The sequence below is a fragment of the Podarcis filfolensis genome, assembly GCF_964270895.1.
Source record: "Podarcis filfolensis genome assembly, chromosome: W".
NCBI lineage: Eukaryota > Metazoa > Chordata > Lepidosauria > Squamata > Lacertidae > Podarcis > Podarcis filfolensis.
This window is the reverse complement of record NC_139619.1, coordinates 33,172,785-33,192,736: the sequence shown is the minus strand read 5'-3', so window position 1 is coordinate 33,192,736 and position 19,952 is coordinate 33,172,785. Positions and strand designations below refer to the sequence as shown.

The 19,952-nt window shown below is 46.2% G+C and overlaps 1 protein-coding gene and 1 long non-coding RNA gene across 2 annotated transcripts; both read right to left on the bottom strand.

Moving 5' to 3' along the window:
• Positions 1–684: 684 nt before the first annotated feature.
• LOC310753905 (magnesium transporter NIPA2-like) lies at positions 685–19,676 on the bottom strand. The gene is made up of 5 exons (XM_083595260.1): positions 19,408–19,676; positions 3,268–3,324; positions 2,215–2,305; positions 1,951–2,111; positions 685–1,420 (listed from the first exon to the last, which is right to left on the bottom strand). The coding sequence occupies exons 1-5, from the start codon at positions 19,544–19,546 to the stop codon at positions 783–785; spliced, it is 1,086 nt and encodes a 361-aa protein (XP_083451386.1). The 5' UTR covers positions 19,547–19,676; the 3' UTR covers positions 685–782.
• Positions 14,195–19,163, bottom strand: LOC310753908. The gene is made up of 2 exons (XR_014543498.1): positions 17,214–19,163; positions 14,195–16,927 (listed from the first exon to the last, which is right to left on the bottom strand). It is a non-coding gene; the product is annotated as an uncharacterized lncRNA (long non-coding RNA).
• Positions 19,677–19,952: the final 276 nt, after the last annotated feature.

The window sequence follows — 19,952 nt, the reverse complement described above, 5'->3', positions numbered from 1 at the left end:
GAAGCACAGTGGACCAACACCAGCTGATGACATGGCTCCCCAAATCTCTTTTCTGATGAGAGCAGCTTTTGGATCTCATTTGGAAACCAAGGACCCAGAGTCTGGAGGAAGAATGAGGAGGAACACAATGCCAGATGCTTGAAGTCCAGTGTGAAGTTTCCACAGTCTGTGTTGATTTTCCATGATATTCTAATTTTCCGAGTTTCACCTGTATTTCTCTACTTCTCCCATTCCCCGAGATTTGAGTTACCTTCAGCAGATTACAAGAGAAAGAGGAATTCTGCTGTGCATTCCTGCCTCTGACTGAAGTATTTTGCTTCTGCTTACGTTGCTTCTGCTTACTTTGCAACACTCCCTGAGAAATTCACACCCTCCTTACCAAAGCCACATCACCCATTACATTTGAAACTCGTTTTTTGTGTAGAGGCTGGTCCAAAAAACCCTCGGGTGCGCAGATTTTTGTCCCTGGTTTTCTTTCTTGTCCTCCACATCACTTCTAGTTGCATGGGAGGGAATGCAGGAGACAGCAAGTTCAGCTCTAGGGCTGCCACTTGCTGAGCTCTAGCTTGACCTGATTGGGTCTCTAATTTGGTTCAAGTATGTTACCAGTGAAAGGACTTGCACATAAAAGCATTTCAAATAGTTCAGTGTTGCTTATTTAGAATCTGATTCTTGTCTAGTGGAAAACAGCAGCAGTCTTAAGAAGCTCTTTAGAACAGCTTAAAAATGGATTGGGATATATCTTTTTTTAAGCCAAAAGGCTATGTATAATGTGCAAGCTTTCATAAACTTTGGCCATATTGCTCCTCTGCTTTCTTTGTCCCCTCTTTGTGGGTATCCTCAGAATCCAAAAGGGGCTGGTGAAGACAGGACTGATGCTTGCCCCCCTTTCTCCAAGAAGCTGCTTGCACATTTGTTTGGTTATCCTTCAGGATAAGAGGCAGCAGGTCGGCAGTGAAGGGGATGTCTCTAAAAGCATGCAGTAGGAAGATGCCAAGGTTAGTGGTGAGGAAGCCATTGATGGTGCCAATGATGTGCATCAGAACCAGATGCTGCCACTCCTTGAACAGAATGGCCGAGCAAGTCATAACTGCTGTGGTGAAGAGGATGTAATAGATGGGGGTGACTACAGATGTGTTGAAGATATCCAAGGCCTTGTTCAGGTAGTTGATCTGGATGCTGATGGAGATCACAAGGCAAATAAAAAGCAAATAGCTCAATGGTTCCTTCCAGACAGGCTTCCCAGCAAACAGTTCTTTCAGGGCAATACCCAAGCCTTTTGCAGACGAGACAGAGTGCAAACCAATGGCAGAGCAGATCAAAACATACACTAAGACATTGTATTGTCCATAGCGAGGCCCAGCCACAAAGATGAGAAGAGCTGAACTCATCAGCAAGCACACAGCAAACGCTATAAATCCTGTGGAGGAGGATAGAGGAGAAATTGTTAAGGACAATCTGAATCTTTTAGGTGTAGCTTACTTCTGCAGGATGTAGACAGTTTTGTTCAGATCAATGAGTGCACAAGCTAGATTCAATTAGTAGAATCTGGTGAGTAAAATACATAGAGAAAAAAGTATAAGCAGCAGAGCTTAGACAGTGGCTCAAAGGATAAGACACAAAGCCCCCAGCTTATAATTTTTTTTGCACTGGGTTTGACTAGAACTAAGACCTTCCTCCTTCAGTTGCTTGTACAGTTTTTCAGAGCACAGTGTGCTTTAGAATTCTTATCTCACTGTTATGGTTCAAAGCCAACTAAATGTCATCAGTGGGGGAATAAAGAGAATAAAATAGGTGCTATAAAAATTATTCACTCACAGGTTACTGATTATCAACATGAGTTTTCATTCAATGAAATTAAGAAAAACACTCAATTTCTGTCAAGTCCCCCTCCCCCAAAATGGTATTCTGTTGGTGTACAATAGGTAAATGAAGAGGGGCAGTTAATACCTGGATCCTTTAGTTTCTCCGCCATTGACTCCAGGCTGGAGACCTCTTCCTCCTGTGGGGCATGGATGACCATCACAGTGGAGCCTAAAATGCTAAGGATACAGCCGATCTTCCCATGGATGTTTAGGTGCTCATTCAGGAAGTAGGAGGCTAAAACTGCACTATAGGAAGATACAACTGTGTTAAGAAAGGACCTGAGACTGGCATGTTTGTCTCCAGAAAAGGGCTTACGGATTGGGAAACATCTGATCATGTTGTGATTACCTGACTAAAACACTTAATGCTCCTAGAGGAGTGACCAGTGTTGCTGGGGCAAAAGCATATGCAGCAAAGTTGGCAACTTCTCCAATTCCCACTGCAAGAGAAGCAGTTTGCCACTGGCACAAAAACTGTTAACAAAGAGCAAATTTCATCTTCCTTTGAAACAGGTTCACACCTGACTACACCCTTATGGTGGGTAAGAAAATCAGGTGACCAGCAGGAGAAGTCTTCTAAATTCAACATTATCCCCTCCACCTCCTGTCAGTAATCTACAAATGACTAAGTTATTAGGCAGGCTAGTAATGATTTTAAATGATGATGATGATGATGATTATGATGATGTACCCCATCCATTTGTAGATGCCCCAGCCACTCTGGTGGTTTAATTTGCAAGGCTGCTTTATGATAAAGCTCCTTATACCAAGGAGCAATGACAAACCTAGACAGCATCTTAAAAAGTAGAGACAGCACCTTGCCAATAAAGGTCCGTATAGTAAAAGCTATGGTTTTCCCAGTAGTGATGTATGGAAGTGAGAGCTGGACCATAAAGAAGGCTGACCGCCAAAGAATTGATGCTTTTGAATTATGGTGCTGGAGGAGACTCTTGAGAGTCCCATGGACTGCAAGAAGATCAAACGTATCCATTTTTAAGGAAATCAGCCCTGAGTGCTCACTGGAAGGACAGATCGTGAAGCTGAGGCTCCAATACTTTGGCCACCTCATGAGAAGAGAAGACTCCCTGGAAAAGACCCTGGTGTTGGGAAAGATTGAGGGCACAAGAAGAAGGGGACGACAGAGGACGAGATGGTTGGATAGTGTTCTGGAAGCTACCAGCATGAGTTTGACCAAACTGCGGGAGGCAGTGGAAGACAGGAGTGCCTGGCGTGCTCTGGTCCATGGGGTCACGAAGAGTCGGACACGACTAAACGACTAAACAACATCAAATACCAAGGAACTCATTGGGAGCTATTGGAGGTCATGTAAGAAGGCAAAGGGAATAATTAAAGTTGTTGAAATGTAGGTGAAGATGGTAAAATCTTGCATGGAAGTACTTACTAGTTAGCAGCCCTGCCCACCACATCCATTCCTTCAGATATGCATGACCCCCTAGACCTGTGAAGAGAGAAAAGAAACCAAAGGTGAAGTTTAAATGAAAACAGAAGCTGGCATGGAAAACTTTTTCAAACTCTTAAGAAGCATGGACAGCGATGAGGAAGGGAGGGGAAGATGACTGCCAAATGTTTGAAGTAGGGTTTTGAGCTCTAAGGCCAACTCTAAGGCAAGTTTCTGCTCTATAACCAATCCGTAGCATTTGGTTTTATCCTCTCTTCCATTTTATTTCTTAACTCCTTTTAGTGCTTCATTTTGTTGTTTTAATTTAATGTTTTATCTCATTGTTTTATTCTCCTAATTCCCCTAAACTGAGACTGCATGAAGCTGGGCTGGGCTGAGCACTTTGCTAGGCAGAGCCAAACACAAGGTCAAGCCAAAGTTTACAAGATACTAGTTATAAATTAAAGAAGAGAAACATCTTGATTATCAGAACTGTTGACGAGCGAGCCCAGGTGGCAGCTGCAGAGAGTCTCCAAAATGCTCCCTTCTATTGGATGGCACTGACGCCGGACTCGTAAATTCAAGGCCGCCACATTTGGAGATAATTGATTTCTGAAAACTGCCAACGAATAATCATAATTATTATGGTACTTACTAGAAAGAACTGCAAAGATCTGGGAATCATGCCAGATTCGTTAATCAGCTTCCCAGAACCCCCGAAGGAGACAGAGCAAAATCACACATTATTTTCTCCAAAAGGAGGAGAGTAAGAGGGAGCTGAATGAGTTAATTCTAAATGAGGCCATTCCTCCTCCTTCCACTGTTCTGGACTGGTCAACTCATCTTAAAGGGCTCTGACAAGATTCCGAAAATATTAACTACCCAACAAGCCTGGCTCAAGAACTGGCCTTAGCTGAGAAATCCTATAAGGCAAATATAACCCAGAGGCCACCTTCTGAGCTTAGAAAAAACCAACTGGTTATTTCCAAATGTACTCAAACAGAGGAGAGAGACAGCTATCTTCAGGACCAGTTCCACTTGATATGCACGGACTCTCCAGCATGAAAAAAATTCTAGCAGTAACAAATGGGCTACTTCTGATTCTAGTGGAAAATTTTACACCTCAAGAAAGAGGCACAGAGCCAAATGACACTGACCAAATGAGCAACCTACCCGAACCAGCACATATGAATCACCCAGTAACCAGCAAGAAGTCACAAAGACATAAACCACAAGCAAAAAAAAGAAAAGCAAAAATATCAAAACACTAAGGAAATCAAAGATAACCCATCGCACTCGCAAAAAACAATGGCAGAAACTTTACAACCTACTTCCACCATCCTCTACACCAGGCTTAAATAAATCTGCCCCACGGGGCAGTAAAGAGAAAGGCAAAGTTGGGATTAAACAAGGCAAAACCCCAGTTAACACCTGAGGAGGAAATCCCGAATCAGAGCCCTGAAACAAACGTAATAACAGAAGTAACATCTCAGAGCCCTGGAAGGAAACCAATTAGAAATACGGGTATTAAAGAGGATTTGGCCCACAATATTGATGGTGACATACTACAGGACTGGCAAGTTCCAATCTAGAAAAAAGGTTGGAACCTGATACTAATCCCTAAAAAACTTGTATATGTTAACTACCCAAAACTGAAGGGCTTCCTCTCATGGATAGATCGCATATTGCATTTCCTGAACATCCTGAATGATATGTTACCAGGAGTAGTAAAGCCAAACGATATTGTTTCTATAGAGTACTTACATTATGATGGTTACTCTGTACGAGCAATGATCACCTTTCAAGATCAAAATTTGGCCAAACTTATCCACAGATCAAGACATCTATTCTTAAAGGAAAGGATAGCAATACTAAGATTCTTTGAAAATAGGGTACCATTGACTCTTTGATGCCAAGTGTGATAAGCCAATGGTAGAAGAGGACCAGGAAAAATCCAAAAAGGAGAGCCAACCCCAAAAGGTCTGGTCTGATCATCATAAACAAGAGACCCCAAAATTAAAAAGGAAAAGCATACCCTTACATGATTTGCAATGCCCTGTGAGCGAGCAAAAGGACAATTTCTCTACAGAAGAAAACACTCTAATAAGTCAATTCTGGTCATTTCCATCCTCAATCCAAGCTGAAATTCTAGAAAGACATTAAGAAACAGACTGGCTGGGAAAGACGCATATAATGATTCCAAGGAGGATGACCTGAAAAAGGGCCAGATTTCCTCCAAAATGATTCCTACACAGGAATATAACTCAGCAGATTGTTATCCACATAACCTCCAGGTAAAGGCAGAGATAAACCCGCCTTTAATTATGAAAGCACAACACATAAGGGAGGGCAGTATATCGCCCCCTAAAAGGAAAACCACCCCCAAGGAGATCTCTCTGGGCTTTTGAACTAAAATGAGATATCTAGATGAGGAGGAACTAGGTTTCAACCAGACAGAACATCCTCCAGAGGAGGCCTCGCAAAACAAAGGTCCTATGACTACTAATGTGAGCATCTTACATCCACCGTCCGAAATCATTGAATGCCTGGGCAGCTCTCCGTGTAAGGATACCACCAGAACAAATGACAGTCAGTTGCCACAAAAAATGGCAAACTCCAAAAGTTATCTGGAAGACAACTGACAAAGAAGAAGAAGAAGAGTTTGGATTTGATATCCTGCTTTATCACTACCCTAAGGAGTCTCAAAGCGGCTAACAATCTCCTTTCCCTTCCTCCCCCACAACAAACACTCTGTGAGGTGAGTGGGGCTGAGACTTCAAAGAAGCGTGACTAGCCCAAGGTCACCCAGCAGCTGCATGTGGAGGAGCGGGGACGCGAACCCAGTTCACCAGATTGCAAGACTACCGCTCTCAACCACTACACCACATTGGCTCTCTTCTTCTCTCTAGACTTCAGCAAAGCCAAAGCCGACTTTAGCCTTCTAACATGGAATATTGCAGGCTGGCCTAAAAAGGCATCTGACCCGTCCTTTGTTAAATTCATTCAAGGTTATGACATTGTATTTTTACAGGAGACATGGAGTACAAGCGAAATAGATGTCAACAATTTCCCCCCGTTCTGCCTCTCAGGATCACCAAGCAACAAAGGGGGACAAGTTAAAGGTGGTCTGTTTTCTGATAAAAAACATCTGGTCCAGGCTGGAATCGTACACTGACAAACTGATGAATCAGTTGTTGGGAAACTGTGTACATGCAGCTACTCACACAGAGTCAATTAAGGTTTGGCAGACAGCCAAAAGGTCATGTGAAGGAGGAAGTCTGCCTGGTGATAACAGAGACATGGAGACAGCTCCATGATTGGTCAAGCTCTCTCAAAGGAGTGATAATTAATGGCCTACTAACTGGAATGTGTTAGTTCAGAGGTTCAGAGGTTCAGAGTTCTGTGTGTCAGTGTAGGAGTTGTGAGTTGTGTATGAGAGAGCAAGCTAAAGATCCGTGTTCTGTTCCTGTAAATAGTCCACTGTATATAATAAACACCTAACTACAAGTTCCTGGTTCCTGCTTCGTCTATCCTGTCTGCAGCCAAGTCGCCAATTGCTTCCGTGGATTTTGCGTTTGCTCTGCTAGGTCTGGTTAAGGTCCTGCAACTAGTCAGAAAGTTGCGAAACACCAATAGGTTTTGCCAATATCAGTTCCCTGTAGCCTCAGTGATGGTGGCAGGCAACTTAAATGCTAGAATTGGCCAGTCTGACAATGACTTATATGCTCACTTCCACGAATCGCCACCCATCTTAGAGGAAGCCCATTCTATACCAATCAGGCACTCAAAACATAAGGGTTGCAACTATGCAGGCCTGTGCCTATTGCGCTTGTCTAACAAGCTGGACCTGGTCATATTGAATGGTCGCGCCAAAGGGGAGAAGGTTGGGGAATTCAAGTTCATATCAAATGTAGGAGCCTCTATAATTGACTATATTATGGTGTCATATAACCTTCTGAATAGAGCTCTTGAGTGCAAAGTGGAGGAGCTGGTCGATAGCGACCACTTACCTCTCTGTCTCCTCCTCAATGCAAGAAAGGATCTATTTTGTACTGACAAACTTTAATTCCCTAGGTCCAGTGACATGGAGTTGAGGTTCTAACGCATTAGAAAGTCCAATGAACTGGACGAGGAAGTATCTGGGAGGTTACGCTCAGATATATTCCTCATTAGGAGAGACAACCTCTTAAACTCCTCATGCCCTGAAACTAGTGTCGCCTTATTGGAGTTCACCGATTGGGTCTGCGTTGCTCCGGGACAGGAGGAAGGAAGTCAAAATGACACCGAGGTTGGTTCAAAGAAAGGGTTTATTCTGCTCTCCGGATAGCAGAAGGCACCTGTGTGGTGAGTCCACAGCAAGTACAAAGAAATGACAGGTTTCATGCAGTTTATATACCCTCCAGGCACCCTCTCACTCCTCCCCTAGGAGCCCAACCACGTCGGCCTACGTACACAGGTTGACATCACATATGTTCCTGCTCTGGTACTCTCAACCATAAAAGGATCTTCCTTCCTGTACTTCTGACCATAAAAGGATCTTCCTCTTCCTACTCTTATCTGGGAGGCAGAGGTCACCATTTCCGAGAACACACTCTGGCGTTATTCCCAGACGTGGGTCTGCGCGTCTTTGTGGTCAGCACACAAGATAAGGCACACACGCATCATCCCTGCTGTACTGGAACTTGGCAAGGTCACTCATTGCCACCACGGACTGATAAGGGAGAGAGAGCTTTGTTCTTGTTATGGATTTACTCAACGGCTTGAGTTTATGCATTTTAGCTAAGGAAAAATAGGAATTTTGGTGCAGTTTAAAACTGCCTGCACAGTCAGTTTTTGGGTTTTGGAAACCCATTCCTTCACTAGAATAAACTTGTTTCAGGATTTGATTTCACTTCTTCAACCCTATTTGACCCCCCAAAAAGGCAATGTGATGGCCATTATACTCCAACAAATCTAAACCCTGGTTTGATCAGGAATGCCTCGCTATGAAGCGCTCTTTGTTGGGAAAATACAGGAACTATAGGTCTGCCAATCTACCCTCACTCCCTTCAGAGTGGTTTGAAGCTAAACGAAATTATAAAGCTTTGATTAAAGAGAAAAAGCTTCAGGCCCAAAGGGGAGAGTGGCCCCTCGAAGGAGAGAATCAGTCACCTTTTGGGAAATAGTTGCAAAAGGATGGCAAGATTCCCCTTCCGAAGTGGAATATACCATCTCTGTTGGGGTTTGGGAGTCATACTTCCAATCCTTATACACAACTAACCAACATCTACAGGCTCTGTCCCTAACTCTGAGTGATACTGGTGCTGAGTGGTCCCTGGTGTCAACTGAAGAAGCTTCCAGGCTCATTCAATCTCTTAATCCTGGCAAAGCTCTTGGTGCAGACAATATTTCACCTGAGCTTCTTAGGGCCAATGTTGATTGGTGGGCCCCACTGCTTGCTGCCTTGTTCACCAGCATAGATCAATCGGCTACCATCCCAGAGGATTGGGGACTAGCAATCATCATCCCATTACACAAGAAAGGGAGCAGATTGGACCCTGCTAATTACAGGCCAATTAGTCTCCTAAGCATTATCAGTAAACTATATGCTGCCCACTTATGTAATAAACTTGAGGATTGGATGGAGCGAGAACATGTCCTTACAGAAGCACAAGCTGGTTTCAGGGCAAACCGGTCAACTTTCGTCCAAGGCCTAGCACTTCAACATCTTGCGGAAAAATATACCTCAAGAAAAGGAGGATCTCTCTAACCAGCTTTCACAGACTTTAAATCTGCCTTCGATTTAATATCACGAGATAGGCTTTGGGAAAGACTAAGCGCCTCAACCATAGACAGACGTCTACTGTGTCTCATCCGCAGTTTATACGAAAACACTCGGGTACAGGTTAGGTGTGACAGACAGGGCCATTTATCCAAGGAAATCCAAATCTACCATGGTGTTAAACAAGGCTGCATCCTTGCACCTACTTTATTCAACTTCTATATTAACTCCTTAGTAGGAAACATGGAGAAAGAAATTGGCTGGTACACCCCTCCCGGTTCTCTTATATGCGGATGACGCAGTTCTAATTTCCTTCTCCTGTGTAGGCCTAAGAAAACTTCTAAGATCTTTCACTGTTTATTGTAATGCCGAACAATTAACAATTAACTATAGCAAATCCAAAGTTATGGTGTTCTCTAAAAAAAGAATGAGACACAAATGGAGAATTGACAATCGACCTATTGAACAGGTAAAGGTAAAGGGACCCCTGACCATTAGGTCCAGTCATGACCGACTCTGGGGTTGTGGCACTCTAATAATAATAATAATAATAATAATAATAATAATAATAATTTATTATTTATACCCCGCCCATCTGGCTGGGCCTCCCCAGCCACTCTGGGCGGCTTCCATAAAAACCAAAAATACAATAAAATATCACACGTTAAAAACTTCCCTGAACAGGGCTGCCTTAAGATGTCTTCTGAATGTCAGGTAGTTGTTTATCACTTTGACATCTGCTGGAAGGGCATTCCACAGGGCGGGCGCCACTACCGAGAAGGCCCTCTGCCTGGTTCCCTGTAGCTTTGCTTCTCGCAAGGAGGGAACCGCCAGAAGGCCCTCGGCGCTGGACCTCAGCGTCCGGGCAGAATGATGGGGGTGGAGACGCTCCTTCAGGTATACTGGACCGAGGCCGTTTAGGGCTTTAAAGGTCAGCACCAACACTTTGAATTGTGCTCGGAAACGTACTGGGAGCCAATGTAGGTCTTTCAAGACCGGTGTTATATGGTCTCGGCGGCCGCCCCCAGTCACCAGTCTAGCTGCCGCATTCTGGATTAGTTGTAGTTTCCGAGTCACCTTCAAAGGTAGCCCCACGTAGAGTGCATTGCAGTAGTCCAAGCGGGAGATAACCAGAGCATGCACCACTCTGGCGAGACAGTCTGCAGGCAGATAGGGTTTCAGCCTACGTACCAGATGGAGCTGGTAAACAGCTGCCCTGGACACAGATTTGACCTGTGCCTCCATGGACAGCTGTGAGTCCAAAATGACTCCCAGGCTGCGCACCTGGTCCTTCAGGGGCACAGTTACCCCATTCAGGACCAGGGAATCCTCCACACCTGCCCGCCTCCTGTCCCCCAAAAACAGTACTTCTGTCTTGTCAGGATTCAACCTCAATCTGTTAGCCGCCATCCATCCTCCAACCGCTTCCAGACACTCACACAGGACCTTCACCGCCCTCACTGGTTCTGATTTAAAAGAGAGGTAGAGCTGGGTATCATCCGCATACTGATGAACACCCAGCCCAAACCTCCTGATGATCTCTCCCAGCGGCTGCATGTAAATGTTGAAAAGCATGGGGGAGAGGACAGAACCCTGAGGCACCCCACAAGTGAGAGCCCAGGGGTCTGAACACTCATCCCCCCACCACTTTCTGAACACGGCCCAGGAGGAAGGAGCGGAACCACTGTATGACAGTGCCTCCAGCTCCCAGCCCCTGAAGACGGTCCAGAAGGATGTTATGGTCGATGGTATCAAACGCCGCTGAGAGATCCAGCAGAACTAGGAAACAGCTCTCACCTTTGTCCCTAGCCCGCCGGAGATCATCAACCAGTGCGACCAAGGCAGTTTCAGTCCCATGATGAGGCCTGAATCCCGACTGGAAGGGATCCAAATGGTTCGCTTCTTCCAGGCGTGCCTGGAGTTGTTCGGCAACCGCTCGCTCAATCACCTTGCCCAAGAATGGAAGATTTGAGACTGGGCGATAGTTGGCCATCGTGGCCGCATCTAAAGATGGTTTTTTAAGAAGCGGTTTAATAACCGCCTCTTTCAGCGGGTCTGGGAAGGCTCCCTCACGGAGGGAAGCATTCACCACCCCACGAAGCCCATCGCCCAGTCCTTCCCGGCTAGCTTTTATAAGCCAGGATGGGCAAGGATCCAGGAGACAGGTGGTTGGCTTCACTCGTCCAAGCAGCCTGTCCACATCCTCGGAGGTAACAGATTGGAATTGATCCCACTCAACTTGACTAGACAGAACTCTAGCACTCTCCCGCCCCGGCCCTGCTCCCACGGTGGAGTCTACTTCTTCCCGAATCTGAGCGATTTTATCCGCAAAAAACTTTGCAAAATCATTGCAGGAGAACATGTGGCCCGCTTTATTGGCCAAGGGAGCTGGCATACAGCTTCCGGGTAATGTGGCCAGCATGACAAACCTGCCTCTGGCAAACCAAAGCAGCGCACGGAAATGCCGTTTACCTTCCCACCAGAGTGGTACCTATTTATCTACTTGCACTTTGACGTGCTTTCGAACTGCTAGGTTGGCAGGAGCAGGGACCGAGCAACAGGAGCTCACGGGGATTCGAACCGCCAACCTTCTGATCTGATTGAACAGGTTTCATCTTTTAAATACCTGGGTATAACCTTCCAGGAAAAGGGTTTGTGGCATTATCAGGTTAAAAATACTATTGCTGTCAGGGAACTGGGGGCTGAGAAGGGGGGAAAGCTGGGGAAATACAGAGAGAAGCCTCCAATCGTAAGCAGCTGCACCTCGTCAGAGGGGGAGGATGACGAAGGGTTGTCAGGAAGCAATGAATCAGGGAGGGGGGAGCAACTTCTGGGGTTTAGCTCTTCACGTAAAAGAGGAAGGAAGAGGGGAGGGCTCCGGAAATGGTTATGCTGGAGAAAACGAAAGGAGGGGTCAGTTTCGGCAACTGAGACCGAATGAGCCGGACATGCTTTTGGGAGCTCTGTAGTGTAAATAGTAAAATGGACCTAATAAATCCTGGAAAGCTGGCTGGAGTCCCAGGCTCTTATCTCTTCTAGCACCCACCAATCATCCCTGACAATTGCAAATGCCCAAAGATCTACCAAAGCTATTATAAGGTTTTTCTATGGAAAAGGGGGGCAATATATTCCGGCAGCCTCCCAGGTCTTTGCTGCAAAAATATTAACACAACTGACATATGGCTCTCAGATCTGCAGCTTCTTAAACCTTGCTTCCTTAGAATCATTCCAAACTAAGTTCTATCGCTGCCTGCTGCAATGCCACGTGAGTGAGATGAATAAACACCCAGCAATAGAAGATAATGGGAGAGGATTTACCCTGGCAAATTGTTTGTCAAAATTACAAATACCTAAATACAGATGGTCATTTACCTTCGCTAGATTCAACGTGCTGCGATCTGCCTTATTGCAGGGCAGATTTGAGGGTAAACCAGACGCTGAACGAGTCTGCACCTGCGGCTTGATGGAGGTAGAAACTGTCTCTCATGCCTTGTTACGCTGCCATTTCTATGGGGATATATGCTCTGTATTTATTACCCCTGCTGTGCAAAAATCTCCAAATGAATCCGAACTTCAATGTCTAAAATCCCTGGTAGAGGACAAGGATCCTGAGATCACGTTAAGAGTAGCCAAATTCTGTGCGATTGCCATAAAACTTAGGGAACAAGCTGTGTTATCATCATATTTAAGGTTTTAAATGATAATTTCAGGTTATATGTTAGTGACTAAGTTTTAATTTATATATTTTTAAACTGTTGCGTGTTGAGTCCCACAATGCCACCCCCCAAAAAATTCACACTTCACACATCAATTTTTGTTTAAGGTTTTTGGCATAATTTTGGCCACAACTTTATTCAAAATACAAAAAATGTGAGTGGTTGCTTAGGCATTGGTTATGACTATCTGTCCTTGCCCTCAAGGACAGAGCTGGCCTTCCGGACACCAACGGAAGCCAGCGTGGGAAACAAGTATTGGGTGAGAAAATGAAGCTGGGCAACAGACCCTCACTTCTCACCCTCATGTTCCTGTGGGGCTTGCACGGCCCAAGTCCGACTCCGGGGACAAGGACGAAAAGAATGGCAAGCCCCTGGATTCCTTTAACGGAATTCCCTTTCCGCATCATTTGGAGGGATAGGCACTTACCCCTCCAAGAACCAATTTAACCAATGCCTAACCGCCATGGAGCCTTCAGCTCACCGCCAAACCACTCACAGACCCAACCAAGCCCTCAGCTTGGCCACCACTGCACCCAGCCAAGCCTCATTCCCTGAGGCAGAAAGATGCACGCCATCAGCTCTGAAAAAGGATGCAGCCTGAAAAAGAATCTCAGGATGGGAAATCACATCTCCACCCAGCTCAAAAATCTTTTTAGACACAGCAGAATTGATGCGCTTCCTGGCCCTTTCAGGGGCAGCTGGGCAACGACTACCCTTCCAAACACATTGTTGCAAAAGCTTTGACCAAAATATTTTTGCTGTCGGCACCACTGCCCGCAGCTTCTCCAGGTCACCCAAAATTGCAGCACGTGGTGAAAAAACAGTCCATGGAAACCAGGTCGTTCTCACCCAGCTGCACCCCAACAGCAGTGGGCGGCCCTTCCAGCAGCACCTGCCTCCGAATCAGTGGCAGGAATTCTGGCCGGCGCATTCCCCGTCTGGACAGCCAAGGCAACTGCACATGTGGAGGAAGGCCAAGACCCGGTCCCAATCCGGACTGCCGTGCACTGATGCCAGCCCAATGCATGAGGCTGTGCTCCACCATCCAGATGCGGACAGCTGCTAAACCTAAGATAAAACAAGCAAAAAATTGTAAGACACCAGTAATGTTAACGAACATAACCTTTGAATGCATTCAATTTCCAACGACCTGTATTTTATTTCCACTGCCTTATTAACATGCTTTCCGGCCTTCTCGGTGGTAGTTTGTCTAGGCATTGGTTCCCGACCAGCTGCACCTGACCTCAGCAGGGCAGCACTGACGACTGGGCCCCACCATATCGTCAGTACCAGCAAACATTGTGGGGGAGCAATGAATCCCAAGGCAATCGCATCCCGCCAGGTGTCGTTCCCCATAGGGGAAAGATGCACCCCATCTGCCCTAAAGAGGGCAACAGCCTTGAAGAAAAATAGCAGGGTGCAATATTACAGAACCACCTAAAGCAAGGACCTATTTTATTTTATTTGTTATTTTATTTTATTTACTTTATTTATTTTATTCTATTGTCCACCGCCTTATTAACATGCTTTCTGGCCTGCTCGGTGGTAGTTTGTCTAGGCATTGGTTCCCGACTAGCTGCACCTGACCTCAGCAGGGCAGCACTGACGACTGGGCCCCACCATATCGTCAGTACAAATAAACAGCGTGGGGGAGCAATGAACCAGGATCAGACTCAAGCTCACCCCCCAATGCTCCCAGGGACTCTTGCGTGGCCCCACCCCTCGAAAGGGGTCGACAAAAGCATGGGGAATCCTTGGATTCCCTTAATGGAATATCTTTGCGCATTGGAGGGGACAGGTGCTCCAACCGCCCCCCCTCCAGACCACCTTGAACCAATGCCTTAAATTATTTTGAGTCCAGGGAGAGCTGCCATCAACTCAATCCAAGCCCTCTTGCATGCAGGGATGCAGACTTATGCTGGAGGAAGACAGCAAACATTCTCACCCAGCTGTACTACCAGCACTGCGGGAGGACCTGCACAGGTCACACTCGACCGCACCAAAGGAAGCATCTCCTCACAAAGCATTCCCCATCTGGACATCCAGTATATGTTCACATGGACAGGAAGACTGAGATGGCGCCCCAGTCCAAACTCGTCAACATGCTTGCCAGCCTAGTGTACAATGCTGTGGCCCAAATGTGCACAGCTGCTCCTTTTAAAATAGGAAATAACAGACAAGCATCAGCACAGACATCATTGTGACACTTCCTGATATAACCCTTGTCAGCGTCAGACTTCCAATGACCCATATTCACAATCCTGTCTCCTGACAGGCCCCCAGTGTGCAGCCTTTGCAGCAGCACCTAATTGTAAGGAATGAGGCGTGTTCAGCAGTAAGCAAGCCATAGGCCGTAATAACTGGTGCACGACGTAAGCACATTGATGCCTGGCTAACGGGAACCCATTTTCATGCACTAGGAGCAGGCCAGCCCCCAGGGGAACGAAAAGCCAAATATTCTGTTATCCATAACCGGGCAAGGGCCCTCCTCACCTGTGGCGGGAAGCCTGATTGTGGCACTCCTGCCCACTAAGTCTGTTTTAGAGTTCCCAACTCTAACGACAAGCTCCAAAGGATAAGGAAAAGTCCTGAAGCAATAAGCCTCCAGACTCTCAGCCCTGTGCTGGCTCCAACAACCATTTTCCCAACCCTCAGTGCAAAAATGCAATGGACTACTGAAAGGAGTCTCGCCTTGATCTTTAACCAGCAGACAAGTTTTAACTTGTTGCAGATACTGCATAGGTAAATTGACCGACTTTCTGCCCACTGTCCTATGAGGTTGGAGCCTATTCCAACCTTCCAAGGCCCTGTGCACTACAAACTTTATACAAGGGTCTCTGAAAAATAAAGCTTCAGTGTAACAGACATTGCAGTGGACTGAATTCTGATAGTTATAACCGCATGCCCAATCTGCAGCAGGTGGACCAAATACTGCCGGATCTGCTCAGAGGATGGGGGCCAATTCATCTGAATGGCCGAGGACTGCCAGCTTAAGGCTAAGAAATCCATCCAGGCCTTCCCATAAGAGCGAAAAGCAGAAGGGGAAATGGAAGCTGCTGCTCTCTGTAATTACTAATTGTTGTCAAAATGCCACAGGTGGTCTGGAAAAGTCTGGCAATAGCTGAGTCTGGAGCCCAGGATCTGAAGCGCTTCATCTGAAAATGGGATAGAGTGTCAGCGACATCATTAGAGGATCCCGTAATTTGGAGAGTAGAAAGCACAATATTAAACCTTAAGCGGCACAGCTCGAAAGCATGAGCGGAGGGGCAGAGACTGTGCTAGAGCGTGAGGACTGTTTTGCCAAGACGCTCACCACTACCTGGTTATCAAACCAAAAGCAGATCCGATGGTCACTGAACTCCTCGGGCCACATGTGAACTGCTACTACAATGGGGAAAACTCAAGAAAAGTTATGTCACATGATTGCCTCACCTCACCGGGCTTGAGGCCATAGCTTTGCACACCAGCAGCCCTTGAAATAAAAACCAAAGGGCAAAGATCCAGCAGCACCAGCATGAACCTGAAAATCCCTGTGCGGGTTCAAGGTATCCTGCCATGGCGAACTATTATTGCATACATTCAGGAATTGCTACTATCGCCTGATATCTGCCTTCACCACACTTAGTAGGCGTACACAAAGGTAAGGGGACCTCAGGCCGCAGGCAGCCTGGCCTAGTGGGAAGATTAATTAAGTGACCCAGCAAGATCGGATCTGATGAAGCATCACTTGCTCCAGAGGAAGTATTACAAAATAACTTCCTTCAAGGCAGACAGCTTCTCCATAGGCAAGTGGTATGTTTTAGCAACGATATCCAACTGGATCCCTAAATAAAATGGGAATATGGGCAAAAGGTATTGAGCTATTGCTTGCCAGCTTCCAGCCCCCGCTTGGGCAGGGGGCATCTTGTGCTGCCATCATGATATGTAAATTTACAGGGCCGACACTGGCCAGAACCCCTAAAGAAGTCCCGACAAAGCTGCCGCCGAGCCAGCTTCCTTTTCAGACACACACTCTGTGCAATGCAAAAACACACTCCGTGCAGTGCACACACACTCCATGCAATGCAACTACACACTCCGTGCAATGCAACTACACACTCCATGCAATGCAAAAAACACACTCCGTGCAATGCAAAAAACACGCTCCGTGCAATGCAACTACACACTCCATGCAATGCAAAAAACACTCCGTGCAATGCAAAAAACACGCTCCGTGCAATGCAACTACACACTCCGTGCAATGCACACACAAACCCTCCGTGCAATGCAACTACACACTTGGTTCAATGCAACTACACACTCTGTGCAATGCAAAACACACTCCGTGCAGTGCACACACATTCCATGCAATGCAACTACACACTCCATGCAATGCAACTACACACTCCGTGCAATGCAAAAAACACGCTCCATGCAATGCAACTACACACTCCGTGCAATGCACACACAAACCCTCCATGCAATGCAACTACACACTCCGTTCAATGCAACTACACACTCCGTGCAATGCAAAACACACTCCCTGCAATGCACACACACTTCATCCAATGCAACTACACTCCATGCAGTACAACTACACACTCCGTGCAATGTAACTACACCCTCCATGCACTGCACACACCCTCCGTTCAATGCAACTAGACACTCCGTGCAATGCACACACACTCCGTGCAATGCAAAAAACACTGTGCAATGCAACTACACCCTCCATGCAATGCACACACACTCCGTGCAATGCACATACACACACTCCGTGCAATGCAACTACACCTTCCGTACAATGCAACAACACACTCCGTGCAATGCAACTACACACTCCGTGCAATGCACCCACACCCTCCATGCAATGCACACACCCTCCGTGCAATGCAACTGCAAATCTCTCACGCAATGCAATGCAACGCAATTGCAGCCCGTGCAGCGCCGTGGCCTGCAACACACAGAGCAAACTGCAATGCGGGCACGCAAAGGTGCTTTCTCCCACTTGCATATTGCAAACGTGGCGCCCGTTACATCCCTCGCAGTGAGGTAACCACCAAAAGGACCTAAGTGTCCAGGTAGAGCAATGGGGGAGCATGCAGCTGTCCCATACAGGGACCAATCCTGCAACCTAGGCATTACCGGCACTATGCGCTGACCCAGTGAAACCAATGCTTCATGGACCACATGGGGACACTATTCAGGCCGGAAACGCTTCCAGGCCATTAAATTCTAGGGCAAAGCCCTAGGATCACCTGCTAGGCCAGGCATAAATGTTTCCAGTGAAATAGCAGAGTTGAGGTAGCCCACAGCTTGTCCAGGTACCCCTGCTTGCCCTTTTAGAGGGAAGCACCCCTTCAAGAAACCCAAAGTTCTTTTATCACAAATGGGCCGAACTACCCAGCAACAGAATAGCCCAAAAGGAGCAGTTTGTTTTGTTTTGTTATAACAATGGCTAAGAGGGGGATATGAACCCTGTCTCCCAGGTCCTAGTCCTATACTTTAGCCACTAAGCCACAATGGCTCGTCTCTAAAATGGCAGTCGCCACTATCCGGGCAAAACAAACTTAAAGAAAATAAACTTGTTCAGAAACAGCATAGTTTAAGAGCATATACAGAGTCCTCATAGTCCTTGGAGGCACAGGGAGCCTCTGGGGCCCTCTGTCTGCCTCAGATATACATTAGCAGCAACTGGGCCTGCAAGCAGATACATTCCTATAGCGAGAATGAGTCACGTGTCAGATACTTAACAATTAACTGCTACCTGTAGCAGACTTAGGCTTGGAAGTTATGTGCAGGCCGAATAGGCCTCCCTGCTTCTGCTCTTGAGAATCTTAGTCTCATAACAATATTAAAAGAACTCAAATTAGTGCTCCCACCCAAGGCTAGCTTAAAATTTGACTAACAGCGCTGCACACACTCAAAATAAAGCCAACCTTCGGGGATACTATAAACGAAAGTGATTCCAGCTAAGCTGGGAACAGCCCTAACTAGCCCCACAATTTCAACAAGAGAAATGGGGGAAACCTTTTTGCGAAAGAAAGCCCCTAACGGGGGCTCTCTCCCTATTGGGAAAGGCAAGCCATAGATACAGGGAGCATCTTCCCACAGGGCAGGGTAAGGGGTGGGCTGAGAAATCGAACAGGAAAAGGGGGGAATTAAATTATTTAAGTGACTAGAGAGGATTAAAAAGAAAGGGGAAATACAGAAATAAAGAAATGTAACCAGACAATGAGAAGATTGTCCAAGTGCTCCATGTGATCCAGTGCAAAACGGCCAAGAGGACGTCCAACGTCTGGCCCCTGTATTTAAAGACTCTGACCCCTCCTCCAAATTGGCAACAATCAAAACTCCCCAGCAACCCAAATTTAACCACTTAAAGGCTTGGGTTCCTTACCAAATTTGCCTAGTCACTGCAGGGTGGCCTGTTCCCCCAACCGCAACACGTGCTCTCTGTTAGGGAGAACACGCTTTGCCATATCTGTATTGTCCCTGTTATACCTAATTGCAAATTCAAATGTATCCCTATCGTGTTTTATGACTTCCTTGATATTGTATGTGGACTGGAACTGGTCTGTGACCAAAATAATAAAATCCATTCATTCATGGACAGCCTGGTTTCTGGGATTTTTCCCATCCACAACAGATGGCATGGTAACTCTGTGAGCTCCTATTCAATATTATTACCTGCTCTGAGAGCACCTCTGCTACTTAGCTTGAGAAGTCCCTTCTTCTTTAGGATAAAACTTCCTCCAATGAACAGGCTAGAGCTGAGAGCCAAGCCCAGTCCGCTGTAGAAGTCATAACGTCCCATCGAGTCCTCCATTTCAATCACCTCAAGTTTTGAGAGAGAAAGATCAGAGTGTAAATGTCTGTTCCAGAAGAACAGCCATGTTGAATCTGCAATAGCAGGAAGCCAAAAATACAGTGATGCAACACTGGCAGGTTACGTCCTATGAAAGGTTCACTAAATAAGCATTCTGTCATACAAGCAACTCATGTTCTACTTACATGCTTCCAATGGACACAGTGTCCTTTAAGTAGAAGTGATTTTTCTGTGAAGTGGCCCAGTGTTCACTAATAGGGTAAGCATAACTAGCTTCCCTTTGCTTCTTTTGACAGAAGGAAAAAAATGATTTTTTTCTCTTTCAGGCCTCAAATACTGTAGGGGTACACTGGTATAATCATAACCTTACGGGGACTATTTACCTCTCTTGTACTACAGGTGTTGT

What these genes read in the sequence shown, in the direction of transcription:
- LOC310753905 (XM_083595260.1), bottom strand. Translation starts at nt 19,546, where the DNA reads ATGGAGGACTCGATGGGACGTTATGACTTCTACAGCGGACTGGGCTTG. An exon ending in GTGGGCAGGGCTGCTAACTA is followed by an intron (nt 2,306 to 3,267) that starts GTAAGTACTTCC and finishes CTTCTCTTGCAG; the next exon opens with TGGGAATTGGAGAAGTTGCC. An exon ending in GCATTAAGTGTTTTAGTCAG is followed by an intron (nt 2,112 to 2,214) that starts GTAATCACAACA and finishes ATCTTCCTATAG; the next exon opens with TGCAGTTTTAGCCTCCTACT.